Source organism: Oncorhynchus keta, chromosome 23 (assembly GCF_023373465.1).
Source record: "Oncorhynchus keta strain PuntledgeMale-10-30-2019 chromosome 23, Oket_V2, whole genome shotgun sequence".
Taxonomy (NCBI): Eukaryota; Metazoa; Chordata; class Actinopteri; order Salmoniformes; family Salmonidae; genus Oncorhynchus; species Oncorhynchus keta.
Window position 1 is genome coordinate 3,115,980 of NC_068443.1, and position 18,426 is coordinate 3,134,405.

Below are 18,426 nucleotides of genomic sequence, written 5' to 3' on the forward strand. Positions count from 1 at the left end.
TCTAATGTTTGTGAGAGAAAACAAATGACTGGATATTTCAAATTAATTCTGGATAAAACATACATTTAAAAAAAGTTCAAAATCACATGGATGACTGTTAGCAGTTGTTGTGATGTAATTGTATATTTCTAATGAATATCTCCTCTTTGTGTTTATACAACCGGGTTTCCCTGCTCGCAACCATTCCCGCTAGGCACTAGTTACCACAGTCACAACGTCCTAAAGGCTATGTCGTCCTAATTTAAGGTTAGGGTTAGGCATAAGGTTAGTCGTGTGGTTAAGGTTAGGTTTACATTCAGATGTTAGGAAGATAAATGGTAGAAATGGGCGGGGTTTAGCCGTCATTATGACTTTGTGGCTGTGGTAACTAGTGACGACCCCCATCAGGAGCCATTTTGTACCCAGATCAATAACATACATGTAAACTCCGATCTCTCGGCGCAGCGGTGGACTCGGCTCGTCTAGTAGAGCGCAAACCTGGATTATCTATTAGCTAGACTACATTTCAATCGGAATCCGGACCAAACGGAAATGGTGAATTTACTAGTGCACACGGGTTACTAAACAGTGTCTTTCTCTAACCGTCCCGCGAAGGTGTTGTTGCCGCCACCGACACGCTGTGCTTAGATGATGGATCCGAGAAGCCAGTGGTTATTGTGACTTCGGACTGATGTCGGGACGATATCCGGTTTAAATGTTCGCGACGGGAAAACAAGGAGAACGTCTTCCCTGTCTTCTATCAAGACGAGAACATCATGTCTTTTTCCTGGCTGACTTGTTCGCTTCTCCTGGGAACTTCGTGTGCAGGTAAGAAACCACGTCACATTGAAGAAACGGCAACAGTTGCAAAAAAACAACAACATAATTTGGCATAACTGGTAGCGTCGTTTTTAATTTGTAATTGAACCTTTATTTAACTAGGCAAGTTTCCATCCCTTTTTTAATTTAGTTATTGTCGGGGCACGTGTTGTCAAGGTATATTTCCCTTCACGTGGATATGGGTCTTGCTTTTTTTTATTTGCAGTTAAATAATTCAATCGATTTCTGTCATTAGATGTGGTCTTCCAACATCATGCTTTCCGTAGATTGAGGATAATTTTTTTATTTATGCTATAGCCTACTCTGATGGAATGCCTATGTTGTGTGTGTGTGTGTGTGTCGAAACGGGATAATTGTGTCGTCATGTGCTTTGTTCTCCTGTGCAGATTCACAACATAAAACAATGTCTGGATCCTCTACACCAGTGGTTCCCAAACTGTTTACAGTCTCGTACCCCTTCAAACATTCACCCTCCAGCTGTATCCCCTCTAGCACAAGGGTCAGCGCACTCTACAATGTAATTTTTTTTCTCCATCACTGTCACACACACTATATGATACATTTATTAAACATAAGAGTGAGTGTTAGTTTTTGTCACAATCCGGCTCGTGGGAAGTGACAAAGAGCTCTCATAGGACCAGGGCGCAAATAATAATAATATAATAAATAATTTTGCTCTTTATTTAACCATCTTGCATATCAAACCTTATTTTTTTCACTGGAAATTGTGAATAACTCACCACAGGTTAATGAGAAGGTTGTGCTTGAAAGGATGCACATAACTGCAATATTGGGTTGTATTGGAGAGAGTATGAGTCTTAAATCATTTTCCACACAGTCTGTGCCTGTATTTAGTTTTCATGCAAGTGAGGGTTGAGAATCCACTCTCACATAGGTATGTGGTTGCAAGATTGGATCCCCGGGCTGACAAGTTGAAAATTTGTGGTTCTGCCCCTGAACAAGGCGGTTAACCCACTGATCCTAGGCCGTCATTGAAAATAAGAATGTGTTCTTAACTGACTTGCCTAATTAAATAAAGGTATAAAAAATATATATTAAAAAAATCGGCGCCCAAATATAACAATTTCCGATTGTTATGAAAACTTGAAATCGGCCCTAATCAATCGGCCATTCCGATTAATCGGTCGACCTCTACTGCCTATGCCGCTCGGCCATCGCTCATTCATATACTTACATGTACATATTCTCATTCACTCCTTTAGATTTGTGTGTATTAGGTTGTTGTTGGGGAATTGTTAGATATTACTGCATTGTCGGAACTAGAAGCACAAGCATTTCGCTACACTCGCATTATCTGCTAACCATGTGTATGACCAAAAACATTTGATTTGAGTGCTACGGGGTGGTAATCATTTAGGCAGGTTACCTTTCGCTTCCTTGAGCACAGGGACTATGCTGGTCTGCTTGAAACATGTAGGTATTAGGCACATGCTTTGAGTACACGTCCTGGTAATCCATCTGGCCTCGCGGCTTTGTGAATGTTGAGCTGTTTAAAGGTTTTGTTCACATCAGCTTCCGAGAGCGTTATCACACTGTCCTCCAGAACAGCTGGTGCTCTCGTGGATGCTTCAGTGTTGCTTGCTTCAGTGTCGCTTGCCTCAAAGCGAACCTAAAAGGCATTTAGCTCGTCTGGTAGGCTCGCGTCACTGGGAAGCTCGCGTCTGGGTTTCACTTTGTAGTCTTTCAAGCCCTGCCACATCCGACGAGTGTCAGAAGCCGGTGTAGTAGGATTCAATCTTAATCCTGTGTTGACGCTTTGCTTGTTTGATGGTTCGTCTCAGGGCATGCCAGGATTTCTTATAGGCGTCTGGATGAGTGTCCCACTCCTTGAAAGTGGCAGTTCTAGCCTTTAGCTCGGTGCGGATGTTGCCTGTAATCCATGGCTTCTAGTTGGGATATGTACGTACAGTCACTGTGGGGACAACGTTATTGATGAAGCCGATGACCGAGGTGGTGTATTCCTCAATGCCTATGGATGAATCCCGGAACATATTCCAGTCTGTGCTAGCAAAACAGTCCTGTAGCTTAGCACCTGCTTCAACGGACCACTTCCGTATTGAGCGAGTCACTGGTACTTCCTGCTTTAGTTTTTGCCTGTAAGCAGGAATCAGGAGGCTAGAATTATGGTCATATTTGCCAAATTTAGGGAAGGGGAGAGCATTGTATGCATCTCTGTGTGGAGTAAAGGTGGCCTAGGATTGTTTTCCCCCTGGTTGCACATGTGACATGCTGGTAAAACTGTTTTAAGTTTGCCTGCTTTAAAGTCCCCGGCCACTAGGAGTGCCGCTTCTGGGTGAGCATTTTCTTCTTTGCGTATGGCCTTCTAGAGTTGTTTGAGAGCGGTCTTAGTGCCAGCTTCGCTTTGTGGTGGTAAATAGACGGATACAAATAATACAGATGAGAACTCTCTTGGTAGATAGTGTGGTCTAATGCTTATCATAAGGTACTCTACCTCAGGCGAGCAATACCTTGAGACTTCTTAAATATTAGACATCGCGCACAAGCTGTTATTGACAAAAAAGACACACACCCCCACCCCTCGTCTTACCACACGTAGCTTCTTTGTTCTGCCGTTGCATTGGAAATCCCTCCAGCTCTATAATATCCGGGTCGTCATTCAACCACGACTTAATGTCCAGTTGGTAGGATAATCGTAATTGTAGGTCATCAATTTTCCATTGATTGCATGTTAGCAAGTAGAACGGAAGGCAGTGGGAGTTTACTCGCTCACCTACGGATTCTCAAAAGGCAGTGGGAGTTTACTCGCTCACCTACGGATTCTTAAAAGGCAATGGGAGTTTACTCGCTCACCTACGGATTCTCAAAAGGCAATGGGAGTTTACTCGCTCACCTACGGATTCTCAAAAGGCAATGGGAGTTTACTCGCTCCCCTACGGATTCTCAAAAGGCAATGGGAGTTTACTCGCTCCCCTACGGATTCTCAAAAGGCAATGGGAGTTTACTCGCTCACCTACGGATTCTCAAAAGGCAGCCCGATCTGCTTCCTCTTTTCCTCCGTCTTTTCTTCACGCAAATGACGGGTATCTGGGCCTGTTCCCGGGAGAGCACTATATCATTCACATCGGACTCGTTAAAGGAAAAAGGTTGGCTGTTTGTCTAATGGGTAGATTAGGGCGGCAGCATAGCCTAGTGGTTAGAGCGTTGGACTAGTAACCGGAAGGTTGCGAGTTCAAACCCCCGAGCTGACAAGGTACAAATCTGTCGTTCTGCCCCTGAACAGGCAGTTAACCCACTGTTCCCAGGCCGTCATTGAAAATAAGAATGTGTTCTTAACTGACTTGCCTGGTTAAATAAAGGTAAAATAAAAAATTAGGCCTAATGACGGGATGCTCATGTCTCCGCCCTAACAATGGGAGTTGTCCCAAAGCACGCTAGCTTTGACCAGGGCCCTATGGCACCCTATTCCCTAGTGTACTACTTTAGACCAGGGCCCATTGGCACCCTATTCCCCAGTTCCAAAATAAGGCCATAGAAACGCATTGGGCTTATTTTGGACATATTTTGAAACCTCTCACTGTACCTCTTCTTCTCAGACAGAGGGATACCACCGCAGGGGGATGGGTGGCCAGGCTCCTATAGACAAGGATTTAAAGAGACAGGCTTTATTTTTTTTCTCTCCAGGGAACAAAGACTCAGAAGCATCTACATGCTACTTTCAAACCATATTATGATGTCATCACTTCTGATATTTTTCCTTTACACACAAAAATATTTGTTGGAACGGTTTGGTTGATGTTTTTTGTTATTTCACTATGAGCTCACAGTTTTGATTCAATAACTGAATAAACACACCAGAATGAAAGACCTAAACTTCAAACTGACATTAAAAACAGTTTTCAGGCTGTATTGCAGGTCAACACTAGCGTTCTCCTCCATTGTGATGAACAGTCAACATGACAACTTTTACTGTCTCAGTAGCCTATTCTACCACTAAACACCATTGCGCTCAATGGTGCCTCAATGGGCTGTTTTGGGTTTGAAGTCAATTATGATTATTCTGCTCATAGAACCTCATCTTTCTTCCCAGATGTGCTATAGTCATCTAGTTAAAGGGTTAATCTGCGATTTGTTAACCAAAACAGTGGTGGGGTGGTCCGCTTTGTTTGTTTGAAATGCAAATTGTCCCTTTTTTTTAATGCAACAAATAAAAACGGTCAGGGTTGCTGCTGTCTTTAGACCAGGGCCCTATGGCACCCTATTCCCTAGTGTACTACTTTAGACCAGGGCCCTATGGCACCCTATTCCCTAGTGTACTACTTTAGACCAGGGCCCTATGGCACCCTATTCCCTAGTGTACTACTTTAGACCAGGGCCCTATGGCACCCTATTCCCTAGTGTACTACTTTAGACCAGGGCCCTATGGCACCCTATTCCCTAGTGTACTACTTTAGACCAGGGCCATATGGCACCCTATTCCCTAGTGTACTACTTTAGACCAGGGCCCTATGGCACCCTATTCCCTAGTGTACTACTTTAGACCAGGGCCCTATGGCACCCTATTCCCTAGTGTACTACTTTAGACCAGGGCCCTATGGCACCCTATTCCCTAGTGTACTACTTTAGACCAGGGCCCTATGGCACCCTATTCCCTAGTGTACTACTTTAGACCAGGGCCCTATGGCACCCTATTCCCTAGTGTACTACTTTAGACCAGGGCCCAATAGGGATTAGGGTGCCATTTGGGATGCAATTATTATGTTTGTGACGTCTTCACCCGGCATATTAAGGTGGTATAATGACATCATTACAGAGTTTTATCAGGTTCGTGTTCAGAAGGCATCAAACAGAAGGTTAACTGAGTAACTATCAGAAGGCTACTTGTCCAATAGGACATGTTTATTTTGTTTTAACGGGTTGTCAGGTGAGAACACTAGCTAGGCGTGGGCGGTTTTGGCGAGAGCAGCATAGAGAAACAGTACGTTCACAGTACATATACAGGTAACTGCCAAAATAATGGAAACTCCTTGAGTAAATGAGGGCCCTATGGCACCCTATACAAAGTATATTGAAAGCAGGTGGTTCCTGAGGTAATCATAAAACCTTTTTATATAAAATAAAAAAAAAAAAAGTATTGTCTCATCGTTGCAACTCCCGTACAGACACGGGAGAGGTGAAGGTCGAGAGCCATGCGTCATCCGAAACACAATCCAACCAAGCCGCACTGCTTCTTGGTGGTTCAAGGACATCCCTGCCGGCCAAACCCTCCCCTAACCCAGACGACGCTGGGCAAATTGTGCGCCACCCCTCGGGTCTCCCGGTCGCGACCAGCTGTGACGGAGCCTGAACTCGAACCCAGAATCTCTAGTGGCAGTTAGCACTGAAGTGCCTTAGTGCCTTAGACCACTGTGCCACTCGGGAGGCCTTCTGAGTTAATTAAAGGGAAGATTGCTGTTTAAACATGTTGATTTGTTGCATCCTTCCAACTAAAAATCCCAATACGACATATTAACTTTATATTTTGTATTTTGGGAGAAATGTACATTTTATCCAAATTTGACCGAAGTTATGACGGATAAGCGTTTGGAAAAGTGACGTCGAGCAGAACACTGGGCCGGAGCAGAACACTGGAACACTGGGCCGGAGCAGAACACTGGAACACTGGGCCGGAGCAGAACACTGGGCCAAAGCAGAACACTCGGCCGGAGCAGAACACTGGGCCGGAGCAGAACACTGGGCCGGAGCAGAACACTCGGCCGGAGCAGAACACTCGGCCCGGAGCAGAACACTCGGCCGGAGCAGAACACTGGGCCCGGAGCAGAACACTGGGCCCGGAGCAGAACACTGGGCCCGGAGCAGAACACTGGGCCCGGAGCAGAACACTGGGCCCGAGCAGAACACTGGGCCCGAGCAGAACACTGGGCCGGAGCAGAACACTGTCCACATAAGACTCTAAAGACCCACATCATACCGAGTCCTCCTATTGGACCATGTCCTTAGATTACATTCAACTTTGTCAATGAACAAGTACAAGTACAACGAAATGCAGTTAGCATCTTACCAGAAGTGCAAATTAAAGAGTAAAAAAAATGTTTTACAAGTGAAACAATTAAAAATACAATGTATATTATTAAGTGGGATGTATAAATGTGAAATGAAGGCAGATTATCAGACCATATCCCGTGGCTTCTTGATTCTCTATCACCTATACAGCGCGCAGGCTTTTAGCATAGCCTCTTTTCCATCCCTGCTGGCTTACCTCTAAAAGCTAACCGCTAGCAGGCTTTTAGCATAGCCCCTTTTCCACCCATGCTGGCTTACCTCTAAAAGCTAACCGCTAGCAGGCTTTTAGCATAGCCCCTTTTCCACCCATGCTGGCTTACCTCTAAAAGCTAACCGCTAGCAGGCTTTTAGCATAGCCCCTTTTCCACCCATGCTGGCTTACCTCTAAAAGCTAACCGCTAGCAGGCTTTTAGCATAGCCCCTTTTCCACCCATGCTGGCTTACCTCTAAAAGCTAACCGCTAGCAGGCTTTTAGCATAGTCCCTTTTCCACCCATGCTGGCTTACCTCTACTAGCTAACCGCTGGCAGGCTTTTAGCATAGCCTATTATCCTCCCCTGCTGGCTTACCTCTACTAGCTAACCGCTAGCAGGCTTTTAGCATAGCCCCTTTTCCACCCATGCTAGCTTACCTCTAAAAGCTAACCGCTAGCAGGCTTTTAGCATATCCCCTTTTCCACCCATGCTGGCTTACCTCTACGAGCTAACCGCTAGCAGGCTTTTAGCATAGTCCCTTTTCCACCCATGCTGGCTTACCTCTACTAGCTAACCGCTAGCAGGCTTTTAGCATAGCCTATTATCCTCCCCTGCTGGCTTACCTCTACTAGCTAACCGCTAGCAGGCTTTTAGCATAGCCTATTATCCACCCGTGCTGGCTTACCTCTACTAGCTAACTACTAGCAGGCTTGAAACACATCACTTATTAGGAGTTCAGCACATCAGAATTTCTTGTACTGTTACCGATGAACTTTTACCGATGCTATCCCCAAACTCCACGCCTTGGGGGTTTGTGGTATATGGCCAATATACCACGGCAAAGGACTGTGTCCAGGCACTCCGTGCTGCATCGTGCATAAGAACAGCCCGTAGCCGTGGTATATTGTCCATTTACCACACCCCCTTTGGCCTTATTGCTTAAACATACACCTCCACCTTTATTTTTCCCGGAGAGCTCTTTCTTCATTTCCGCGTGATGGACGGAGAACCCCAGTGGCTAAATGGACGGGGGCTGTGTCTCCAGAGGGGGCTGTGATTCTGTAAAACTGATTACGTTACAGTTCCCGATGTCTCGCTGGAAGGAGATCCTCGCCTTGAGCTCATCTACTATGTTGTCCAGGGACCGAATGTTAGCAAATAATATACTCAGAAGCGGTGGATGGCATGCATGCCTCTTGAGTCTGGCTAATTCTTCATCGGAGACTTGGAGCAGCCCCCGGGATGAATGGAATTGCCTCTAACCATGATCCTCCTCTGTCCTCTCTCTCCTGTCTCTCCACTAGGCTGGGGCCATGGCGACGTGGAGACCAGAGATTGTGTGTACTACAATGATAACTGGCGTACAGAGCGTACCAACCAGAGTGGTGTGGAGAGGTGTGAGGGGGAGAAGGATAAACGACTACACTGTTACTCTTCCTGGCTCAACATCTCAGGAACCATCAAACTGGTGAAGAAAGGCTGCTGGCTGGATGACTTCAACTGCTATGACAGGTACCAGGCACTACTTATCAACTGCTATGACAGGTACCAGGCACTACTTATCAACTGCTATGCCAGGTACCAGGCACTACTTACCAACTGCCAGGTACCAGGCACTACTTGCCAACTGCTATGCTAGGTACCAGGCACTACTTGCCAACTGCTATGCCAGGTACCAGGCACTACTTACCAACTGCTAGGTACCAGACACGATTTACCAACTGCTATGCCAGGTACCAGACACTACTTGCCAACTGCTATGCCAGGTACCAGACACTACTTACCAACTGCTATGCCAGGTAGCAGACACTTTTTGATTTAAGTGTGTGTTAGGATAGGATGTACTGGTCCTTATTCCACTTGTGTAATTACAAAAAAAATGCCTCATGGCAATACTATGGCAATACAAATCAATCACAGATCAACTATGTAGCACCATGATGTCACAATGGCCTTACTCAAATCATCCTAGCACTGCTACAGAAAAATGTGAGGAACGTTTGGGACTAATAGATCTTGTAAATAATGTGTGTGTGTGTGTCTCGTCAGGCAGAAGTGTGTGTCCATGGAAGAGAACCCCCAGGTGTTCTTCTGCTGCTGTGAGGGGAACTACTGCAATGAGAGGTTCACACACCTGCCTGACCTCGTTGCCGCCGGCAACAGAGGTGAGTGGACATGAACTTTGAACCCCGTTCTTAAAAAAAAAAAAAAAAACTTTAATAAAATGTTTTATTTATTTAGAGTCAGAACACAAATCATACAGACTGGATATCAGGCATCACAAGTAAAATAAATGAAGATATCGTTAAAGATTGATTGTGTTCTCTTCCACAGTGAAAATGTGTATGACTGATTGATTTTCATCTTCTGTGATCTGTTCTCCTCCCTAGTGAAAATCCGCCCCCCTCCCAGAGTGCCATCTCTGTTGAATAGCCTCGTGTTCAGTCTGATATCTCTGTGTGTTCTGTCTCTGACCCTGCTACTTGCCCTGTGGATGTACCGGCAGCACAAACCACCCTACGGACATGTTGACCTCCTTGAGGTGAGATCATACCACATAACGAGTGCTGATCTAGGATCAGGTCCCCCCCTGTGACCATATCATCTGGTCTAGGATCAGGTCCCCCCCCTGTGGCCATATCATCTGGTCTAGGATCAGGTCCCCCCCTGTGGCCATATCATCTGGTCTAGGATCAGGTCCCCCCCTGTGGCCATATCATCTGGTCTAGGATCAGGTCCCCCCCTGTGGCCATATCGTCTGATCTAGGATCAGGTCCCCCCCTGTGGCCATATCATCTGATCTAGGATCAGGTCCCCCCCTGTGGCCATATCATCTGATCTAGGATCAGGTCCCCCCCTGTGGCCATATCGTCTGATCTAGGATCAGGTCCCCCCCTGTGACCATATCATCTGATCTAGGATCAGGTCCCCCCCTGTGGCCATATCGTCTGATCTAGGATCAGGTCCCCCCTGTGGCCATATCATCTGATCTAGGATCAGGTCCCCCTCTGTGACCATATCGTCTGGTCTAGGATCAGGTCCCCCTCTGTGACCATATCGTCTGGTCTAGGATCAGCCCCCCTGTGACCATATCGTCTGGTCTAGGATCAGGTCCCCCTGTGACCATATCATCTGATCTAGGATCAGGTCCCCCCTGTGGCCATATCATCTGATCTAGGATCAGGTCCCCCCTGTGACCATATCGTCTGATCTAGGATCAGGTCCCCTGTGGTCATATCATTTGATCTAGGATCAGGTCCCCCTGTGGCCATATCATCTGATCTAGGATCAGGTCCCCCCCTGTGGCCATATCATTTGATCTAGGATCAGGTCCCCCCTGTGACCATATCATCTGATCTAGGATCAGGTCCCCCTGTGGCCATATCATCTGGTCTAGGATCAGGTCCCCCTGTGGCCATATCATCTGATCTAGGATCAGGTCCCCCCCTGTGGCCATATCATCTGATCTAGGATCAGGTCCCCCCCTGTGGCCATATCATCTGATCTAGGATCAGGTCCCCCTGTGACCATATCATCTGATCTAGGATCAGGTCCCCCTGTGGCCATATCATCTGGTCTAGGATCAGGTCCCCCCCTGTGGCCATATCATCTGGTCTAGGATCAGGTCCCCTGTGGCCATATCATCTGGTCTAGGATCAGGTCCCCTGTGGCCATATCGTCTGGTCTAGGATCAGGTCCCCCCCTGTGGCCATATCATCTGGTCTAGGATCAGGTCCCCCCCTGTGGCCATATCGTCTGATCTAGGATCAGGTCCCCCCTGTGGCCATATCGTCTGGTCTAGGATCAGGTCCCCCCTGTGGCCATATCATTTGATCTAGGATCAGGCCCCCCTGTGGCCATATCGTCTGGTCTAGGATCAGGTCCCCCCTGTGACCATATCGTCTGGTCTAGGATCAGGTCCCCCTGTGGCCATATCGTCTGGTCTAGGATCAGGTCCCCCTGTGGCCATATCATTTGATCTAGGATCAGGTCCCCCTGTGACCATATCGTCTGGTCTAGGATCAGGTCCCCCTGTGACCATATCATCTGATCTAGGATCAGGTCCCCCCTGTGGCCATATCGTCTGGTCTAGGATCAGGTCCCCTGTGGCCATATCGTCTGGTCTAGGATCAGGTCCCCCTGTGGCCATATCATCTGATCTAGGATCAGGTCCCCCTGTGGCCATATCATCTGATCTAGGATCAGGTCCCCCCTGTGACCATATCGTCTGGTCTAGGATCAGGTCCCCCTGTGGCCATATCATCTGATCTAGGATCAGGTCCCCCCTGTGGCCATATCGTCTGGTCTAGGATCAGGTCCCCTGTGGCCATATCGTCTGGTCTAGGATCAGGTCCCCTGTGACCATATCATCTGATCTAGGATCAGGTCCCCCCTGTGGCCATATCGTCTGATCTAGGATCAGGTCCCCCCTGTGACCATATCGTCTGGTCTAGGATCAGGTCCCCCTGTGGCCATATCATCTGATCTAGGATCAGGTCCCCCCTGTGGCCATATCGTCTGATCTAGGATCAGGTCCCCTGTGGCCATATCATCTGGTCTAGGATCAGGTCCCCCTGTGGCCATATCGTCTGATCTAGGATCAGGTCCCCTGTGACCATATCATCTGATCTAGGATCAGGTCCCCTGTGACCATATCGTCTGGTCTAGGATCAGGTCCCCCTGTGACCATATCATCTGGTCTAGGATCAGGCCCCCCTGTGACCATATCGTCTGATCTAGGATCAGGCCCCCCTGTGACCATATCGTCTGATCTAGGATCAGGTCCCCTGTGGCCATATCATCTGGTCTAGGATCAGGTCCCCCCTGTGGCCATATCGTCTGATCTAGGATCAGGCCCCCTGTGGCCATATCATCTGGTCTAGGATCAGGCCCCCCTGTGGCCATATCATCTGATCTAGGATCAGGCCCCCCTGTGGCCATATCATTTGATCTAGGATCAGGTCCCCCTGTGACCATATCATCTGATCTAGGATCAGGTCCCCCCTGTGACCATATCATCTGGTCTAGGATCAGGTCCCCCTGTGACCATATCATCTGATCTAGGATCAGGTCCCCCCTGTGACCATATCATCTGGTCTAGGATCAGGCCCCCCTGTGACCATATCGTCTGATCTAGGATCAGGCCCCCCTGTGACCATATCATCTGATCTAGGATCAGGCCCCCCTGTGACCATATCATCTGGTCTAGGATCAGGCCCCCCTGTGACCATATCGTCTGATCTAGGATCAGCCCCCCTGTGACCATATCATCTGATCTAGGATCAGGCCCCCCTGTGACCATATCGTCTGATCTAGGATCAGGCCCCCCTGTGACCATATCATCTGATCTAGGATCAGGCCCCCCTGTGGCCATATCATCTGATCTAGGATCAGGCCCCCCTGTGACCATATCGTCTGATCTAGGATCAGGTCCCCCCTGTGACCATATCATCTGATCTAGGATCAGGTCCCCCTGTGGCCATATCATCTGATCTAGGATCAGGTCCCCCCTGTGGCCATATCATCTGATCTAGGATCAGGTCCCCTGTGGCCATATCATTTGATCTAGGATCAGGTCCCCCTGTGGCCATATCGTCTGGTCTAGGATCAGGTCCCCCCCTGTGACCATATCGTCTGATCTAGGATCAGGTCCCCCTGTGGCCATATCATTTGATCTAGGATCAGGTCCCCCTGTGGCCATATCATTTGATCTAGGATCAGGTCCCCCCCTGTGACCATATCATCTGATCTAGGATCAGGTCCCCCTGTGGCCATATCATTTGATCTAGGATCAGGTCCCCCTGTGGCCATATCATTTGATCTAGGATCAGGTCCCCCTGTGGCCATATCGTCTGATCTAGGATCAGGTCCCCTGTGGCCATATCATCTGATCTAGGATCAGGTCCCCCTGTGGCCATATAGTCTGATCTAGGATCAGGTCCCCCTGTGGCCATATCATCTGGTCTAGGATCAGGTCCCCCTGTGACCATATCATTTGATCTAGGATCAGGTCCCCCCTGTGGCCATATCGTCTGATCTAGGATCAGGTCCCCCTGTGGCCATATCATTTGATCTAGGATCAGGTCCCCCTGTGGCCATATCATTTGATCTAGGATCAGGTCCCCCTGTGGCCATATCATCTGATCTAGGATCAGGTCCCCCCCCCTGTGACCATATGATCTGATCTAGGATCAGGTCCCCCCCCCCTGTGGCCATATCATCTGGTCTAGGATCAGGTCCCCCCCTGTGACCATATCGTCTGGTCTAGGATCAGGTCCCCCCTCTGTGACCATATAGTCTGATAGAAACAACGGCTTTGTTTACACAGGCAGCCCAATTCTGATATTTTGCCTAATTCTTGGCAAAAGATCTGATCTGATTGGTCAAAAGGCAAATTATTGGCAAAAGATCTGATCTGATTGGTCAAAAGGCAAATTATTGGCAAAAGATCTGATCTGATTGGTCAAAAGACAAATTATCGGCAAAAGATCAGAATTGGACTGCCATTGTAAACACAGCTCAACACATACAGGAGATCAAGGAAAGAATCAGAGAATTGATGGAGTGTGATATGGACTTGTTCTTCAGGTTGTAGCGTTTTCTCCCCTCTGTCTGTCAGGACCCTCGGCAACCCCCCCCCTCTCCCATGGTGGGGCTGAAGCCTCTGCAGTTACTGGAGGTGAAGGCAAGGGGGCGCTTCGGCTGTGTGTGGAAGGCTCAGCTGATGAGTGAATACGTGGCTGTGAAGGTCTTCCCTGTTCGGGTAAGACATGCAGGGTTTTAGTCTATGGCAGGGGCCTCAAATTAACCCCCTTACGGTTAGAGGGGGGGGCAACATTCAGTCTTTAATGAGGTCCGGAGGGTTATATTTGCTTGGTTAATTTTTGACGCCTTGGTGGTTCTTAACTGGACAGTGAAGACCCACTGTATGAATGTGCTGGTGGTCCGTTGTCGTGACTACACGGCTTCCATTTTGTTTGTCGTCGTTTGAAAGTACATTAAGATCTCGAGCTTAAACTAGAGATTTTTCTGGTGGAATTTTTTTGATGATGATAAATTAGATTTCTGATGGACATCTAGAGGGTTAAACGAGCTCTTGACTCAAACTCCCGCGGGTTTTATGTTTGACACCCCTGGTCTATGGGATAGTAACATTCAGCTCTGGGTGAGTACAGGTGATAGCAGAAATGATTCGCCGCTAAACCTGGTTCCTCTTGAGGGTTCTTCCTTCTCGGGACTTTTCCACTGTGCTACTGCTTGTGCTTTGGGGATCTAAGGTTACTGGATCCTACTTGTGTAAATAGAGTTTCATAAATGTATTGTGATTTAATTTGATTAAAATAGAAATGGGAGAGGGAAATACCTAGTTAGTTGTACAACTGAAATGTGTCTTCCGCATTTAACCCGACCCCTCTGAATCAGAGAGGTGCTGGGGGGGGGGGGGCTGCCTTAATCGACATCCACGTCTTCGGCGCCCGGGGAAACAGTGGGCAGAACTATAGATTATTTTACCTTGTCAGATCAGGGATTCGATCCAGCAACCTTTCGGTTACTGACCCAACGCTCTAACCACGAGGCTACCCTGCCGACCCTGTAAGTTTCCATTATAACATGTGATTGTATGGGTGTGCAGGACAAGCAGTCGTGGCAGAATGAGAGGGATATCTTCCTGACTCCCGGTATGAGACATGAGAACCTGCTTCGTTACATCGCTGCGGAGAAACACGGCAGCAACATGGAGACGGAGCTCTGGCTCATCATGGAATTCCATGAGCGGGTGAGGAAAAACAGCCAATCGATCAATTAATTTATCAATAAATTAATCTATTCATTTATAGAAGGGCATGTTGTGTTTTATATTGTGGTCTATTCCAGTTTGTTATCTAAGCCATAGTCAAAACCTCTTTTTTTAAGTCTGTGTGCATCTGCGTTCGTGTGTGTGTGTGTGTACAGGGTTCGTTGACTGACCATCTGAAGGACCGTACAGTGACCTGGTCTGAAATGTGTCATATTGCTGAGACGATGTCCCGTGGTCTGGCCTACCTCCATGAAGACACAGCCATCAACAAGGGAGAAGGCCCCAAACCCACCATCGCACACAGGTGACATCGTGTGTTTTCAAAGTCAATAACTTACCTGCTTAGATAAACATAATAATATATCAAGCCTGTCGGGTTAATAATAAACTGTGTTTCCCAGGGACTTCAAGAGTAAGAACGTGATGTTGAGACGTGATCTGACAGCCGTCATCGGAGACTTTGGTTTGGCCGTCCGGTTTGAGCCGGGGAAACCTCCAGGAGACACCCACGGACAGGTAGTTTAACACACACGCACACACACAGGTCTTACAATTACTTTACTTGCCTTCACTCTCTCTCTCTCTCTCTCGTTCTACTTTCTGTCTCTCTCTCTGTCTCTCTGTCTCTCTCTCGTTCTACTTTCTGTCTCTCTCTGTCTCTCTCTCTCTCTCGCTCTACTTTATCTCTCCCTCTCTCTCTGTCGTTATCTCTCCCTCTCTCTCTCTCTGTCGTTCACTATCCCTCTCTCTCTCTCTCTCTCTCTGTCGTTCACTATCCCTCTCTCTCTCTGTCGTTCACTATCCCTCTCTCTGTCGTTCACTATCCCTCTCTCTCTGTTGTTCACTCTCTCTCTCTCTCTCTCTCTCTGTCGTTCACTCTCCCTCTCTCTCTCTCTCTGTCGTTCACTCTCCCTCTCTCTCTCTCTCTCTCTCTGTCGTTCACTCTCTCTCTCTCTCTCTGTCGTTCACTCTCTCTCTCTCTCTCTGTCGTTCACTCTCCCCTCTCTCTCTCTCTCTCTCTGTCGTTCACTCTCCCTCTCTCTCTGTCGTTCACTCTCCCTCTCTCTCTGTCGTTCACTCTCCCTCTCTCTCTCTCTCTCTCTCTCTCTGTCGTTCACTCTCCCTCTCTCTCTCTCTGTCGTTCACTCTCCCTCTCCTCTCTGTCGTTCACTATCCCTCTCTCCTCTGTCGTTCACTATCCCTCTCTCCCTCTGTCGTTCACTATCCCTCTCTCCCTCTGTCGTTCACTATCCCTCTCTCCCTCTGTCGTTCACTATCCCTCTCTCTCTCTGTCGTTCACTATCCCTCTCTCCCTCTGTCGTTCACTATCCTCTCTCTCTCTGTCGTTCACTATCCCTCTCTCTCTCTGTCGTTCACTATCCCTCTCTCTCTCTGTCGTTCACTATCCCTCTCTCTCTCTGTCGTTCACTATCCCTCTCCCTCTCTGTCGTTCACTATCCCTCTCTCTCTCTGTCGTTCACTATCCTCTCTCTCTCTGTCGTTCACTATCCCTCTCTCTCTCTCTGTCGTTCACTATCCCTCTCTCTCTCTCTGTCGTTCACTATCCCTCTCCCTCTCCCTCTCTGTCGTTCACTATCCTCTCTCTCTCTCTGTCGTTCACTATCCTCTCTCTCTCTCTCTCTGTCGTTCACTCTCCCTCTCCCTCTCTGTCGTTCACTATCCCTCTCTCTCTCTGTCGTTCACTATCCCCTCTCTCTCTCTCTGTCGTTCACTATCCCTCTCTCTCTCTCTGTCGTTCACTATCCCTCTCTCTCTCTCTGTCGTTCACTATCCTCTCTCTCTCTCTGTCGTTCACTATCCCTCTCTCTCTCTGTCGTTCACTATCCCTCTCTCTCTCTCTGTCGTTCACTATCCCTCTCTCTCTCTCTCTCTCTCTCTCTCTCTCTCTCTCTCTCTCTCTCTGTCGTTCACTATCCCTCTCTCTCTCTGTCGTTCACTATCCCTCTCTCTCTCTCTCTCTCTCTGTCGTTCACTATCCCTCTCTCTCTCTGTCGTTCACTATCCCTCTCTCTCTCTCTGTCGTTCACTCTCCCTCTCTCTCTCTCTCTCTCTCTGTCGTTCACTCTCTCTCTCTCTCTCTCTGTCGTTCACTCTCCCTCTCTCTCTCTCTCTGTCGTTCACTCTCCCTCTCTCTCTCTGTCGTTCACTATCCCTCTCCCTCTCTGTCGTTCACTATCCCTCTCTCCCTCTGTCGTTCACTATCCCTCTCCCTCTCTGTCGTTCACTATCCCTCTCTCTCTCTCTGTCGTTCACTATCCCTCTCTCTCTCTCTGTCGTTCACTATCCCTCTCTCTCTCTCTGTCGTTCACTATCCCTCTCTCTCTCTGTCTGTCGTTCACTATCCTCTCTCTCTCTCTCTGTCGTTCACTATCCCTCTCTCTCTCTGTCGTTCACTATCCCTCTCCCTCTCTGTCGTTCACTATCCCTCTCTCTCTCTCTGTCGTTCACTATCCCTCTCTCTCTCTGTCGTTCACTATCCCCTCTCTCTCTCTCTGTCGTTCACTATCCCTCTCTCTCTCTCTGTCGTTCACTATCCCTCTCCCTCTCTCTCTCTGTCGTTCACTATCCCTCTCCCTCTCTCTCTCTGTCGTTCACTATCCCTCTCCCTCTCTGTCGTTCACTATCCCTCTCCCTCTCTCTCTCTCTCTCTCTCTGTCGTTCACTATCCCTCTCTCTCTCTCTCTCTCTGTCGTTCACTATCCTCTCTCTCTCTGTCGTTCACTATCCCTCTCTCTGTCGTTCACTATCCCTCTCTCTCTGTTGTTCACTCTCTCTCTCTCTCTCTCTCTCTGTCGTTCACTCTCCCTCTCTCTCTCTCTCTGTCGTTCACTCTCCCTCTCTCTCTCTCTCTCTCTCTGTCGTTCACTCTCTCTCTCTCTCTGTCGTTCACTCTCTCTCTCTCTCTCTGTCGTTCACTCTCCCTCTCTCTCTCTCTCTCTCTGTCGTTCACTCTCCTCTCTCTCTGTCGTTCACTCTCCCTCTCTCTCTCTCTCTCTCTCTCTGTCGTTCACTCTCCCTCTCTCTCTCTCTGTCGTTCACTATCCCTCTCCCTCTCTGTCGTTCACTATCCCTCTCTCCCTCTGTCGTTCACTATCCCTCTCTCTCTCTGTCGTTCACTATCCCTCTCTCCCTCTGTCGTTCACTATCCCTCTCTCCCTCTGTCGTTCACTATCCCTCTCTCCCTCTGTCGTTCACTATCCCTCTCTCTCTCTGTCGTTCACTATCCCTCTCTCCCTCTGTCGTTCACTATCCCTCTCTCTCTCTGTCGTTCACTATCCCTCTCTCTCTCTGTCGTTCACTATCCCTCTCTCTCTCTGTCGTTCACTATCCCTCTCTCTCTCTCTGTCGTTCACTATCCCTCTCTCTCTCTCTGTCGTTCACTATCCCTCTCTCTCTCTCTGTCGTTCACTATCCCTCTCTCCCTCTCTGTCGTTCACTCTCCCTCTCCCTCTCTGTCGTTCACTATCCCTCTCTCTCTCTGTCGTTCACTATCCCTCTCTCTCTCTCTGTCGTTCACTATCCCTCTCCCTCTCCCTCTCTGTCGTTCACTATC

At 48.2% G+C, this 18,426-nt stretch overlaps 1 protein-coding gene across 1 annotated transcript in view; it reads left to right on the forward strand.

The window, feature by feature from the left end:
- Nucleotides 1–18,426, forward strand: part of LOC118377485 (activin receptor type-2B-like) — a 23,598-nt gene continuing 5,172 nt past the window's right edge. Inside the window, exons 1-8 of the mRNA XM_052475960.1 lie at nt 1–807; nt 8,359–8,566; nt 9,104–9,219; nt 9,445–9,596; nt 13,674–13,817; nt 14,688–14,831; nt 15,008–15,156; nt 15,254–15,368. Of these exons, the coding sequence (XP_052331920.1) occupies nt 756–807; nt 8,359–8,566; nt 9,104–9,219; nt 9,445–9,596; nt 13,674–13,817; nt 14,688–14,831; nt 15,008–15,156; nt 15,254–15,368 (1,080 nt within the window). The 5' untranslated portion in view covers nt 1–755. The remainder of the gene's footprint in view (nt 808–8,358; nt 8,567–9,103; nt 9,220–9,444; nt 9,597–13,673; nt 13,818–14,687; nt 14,832–15,007; nt 15,157–15,253; nt 15,369–18,426) is intronic.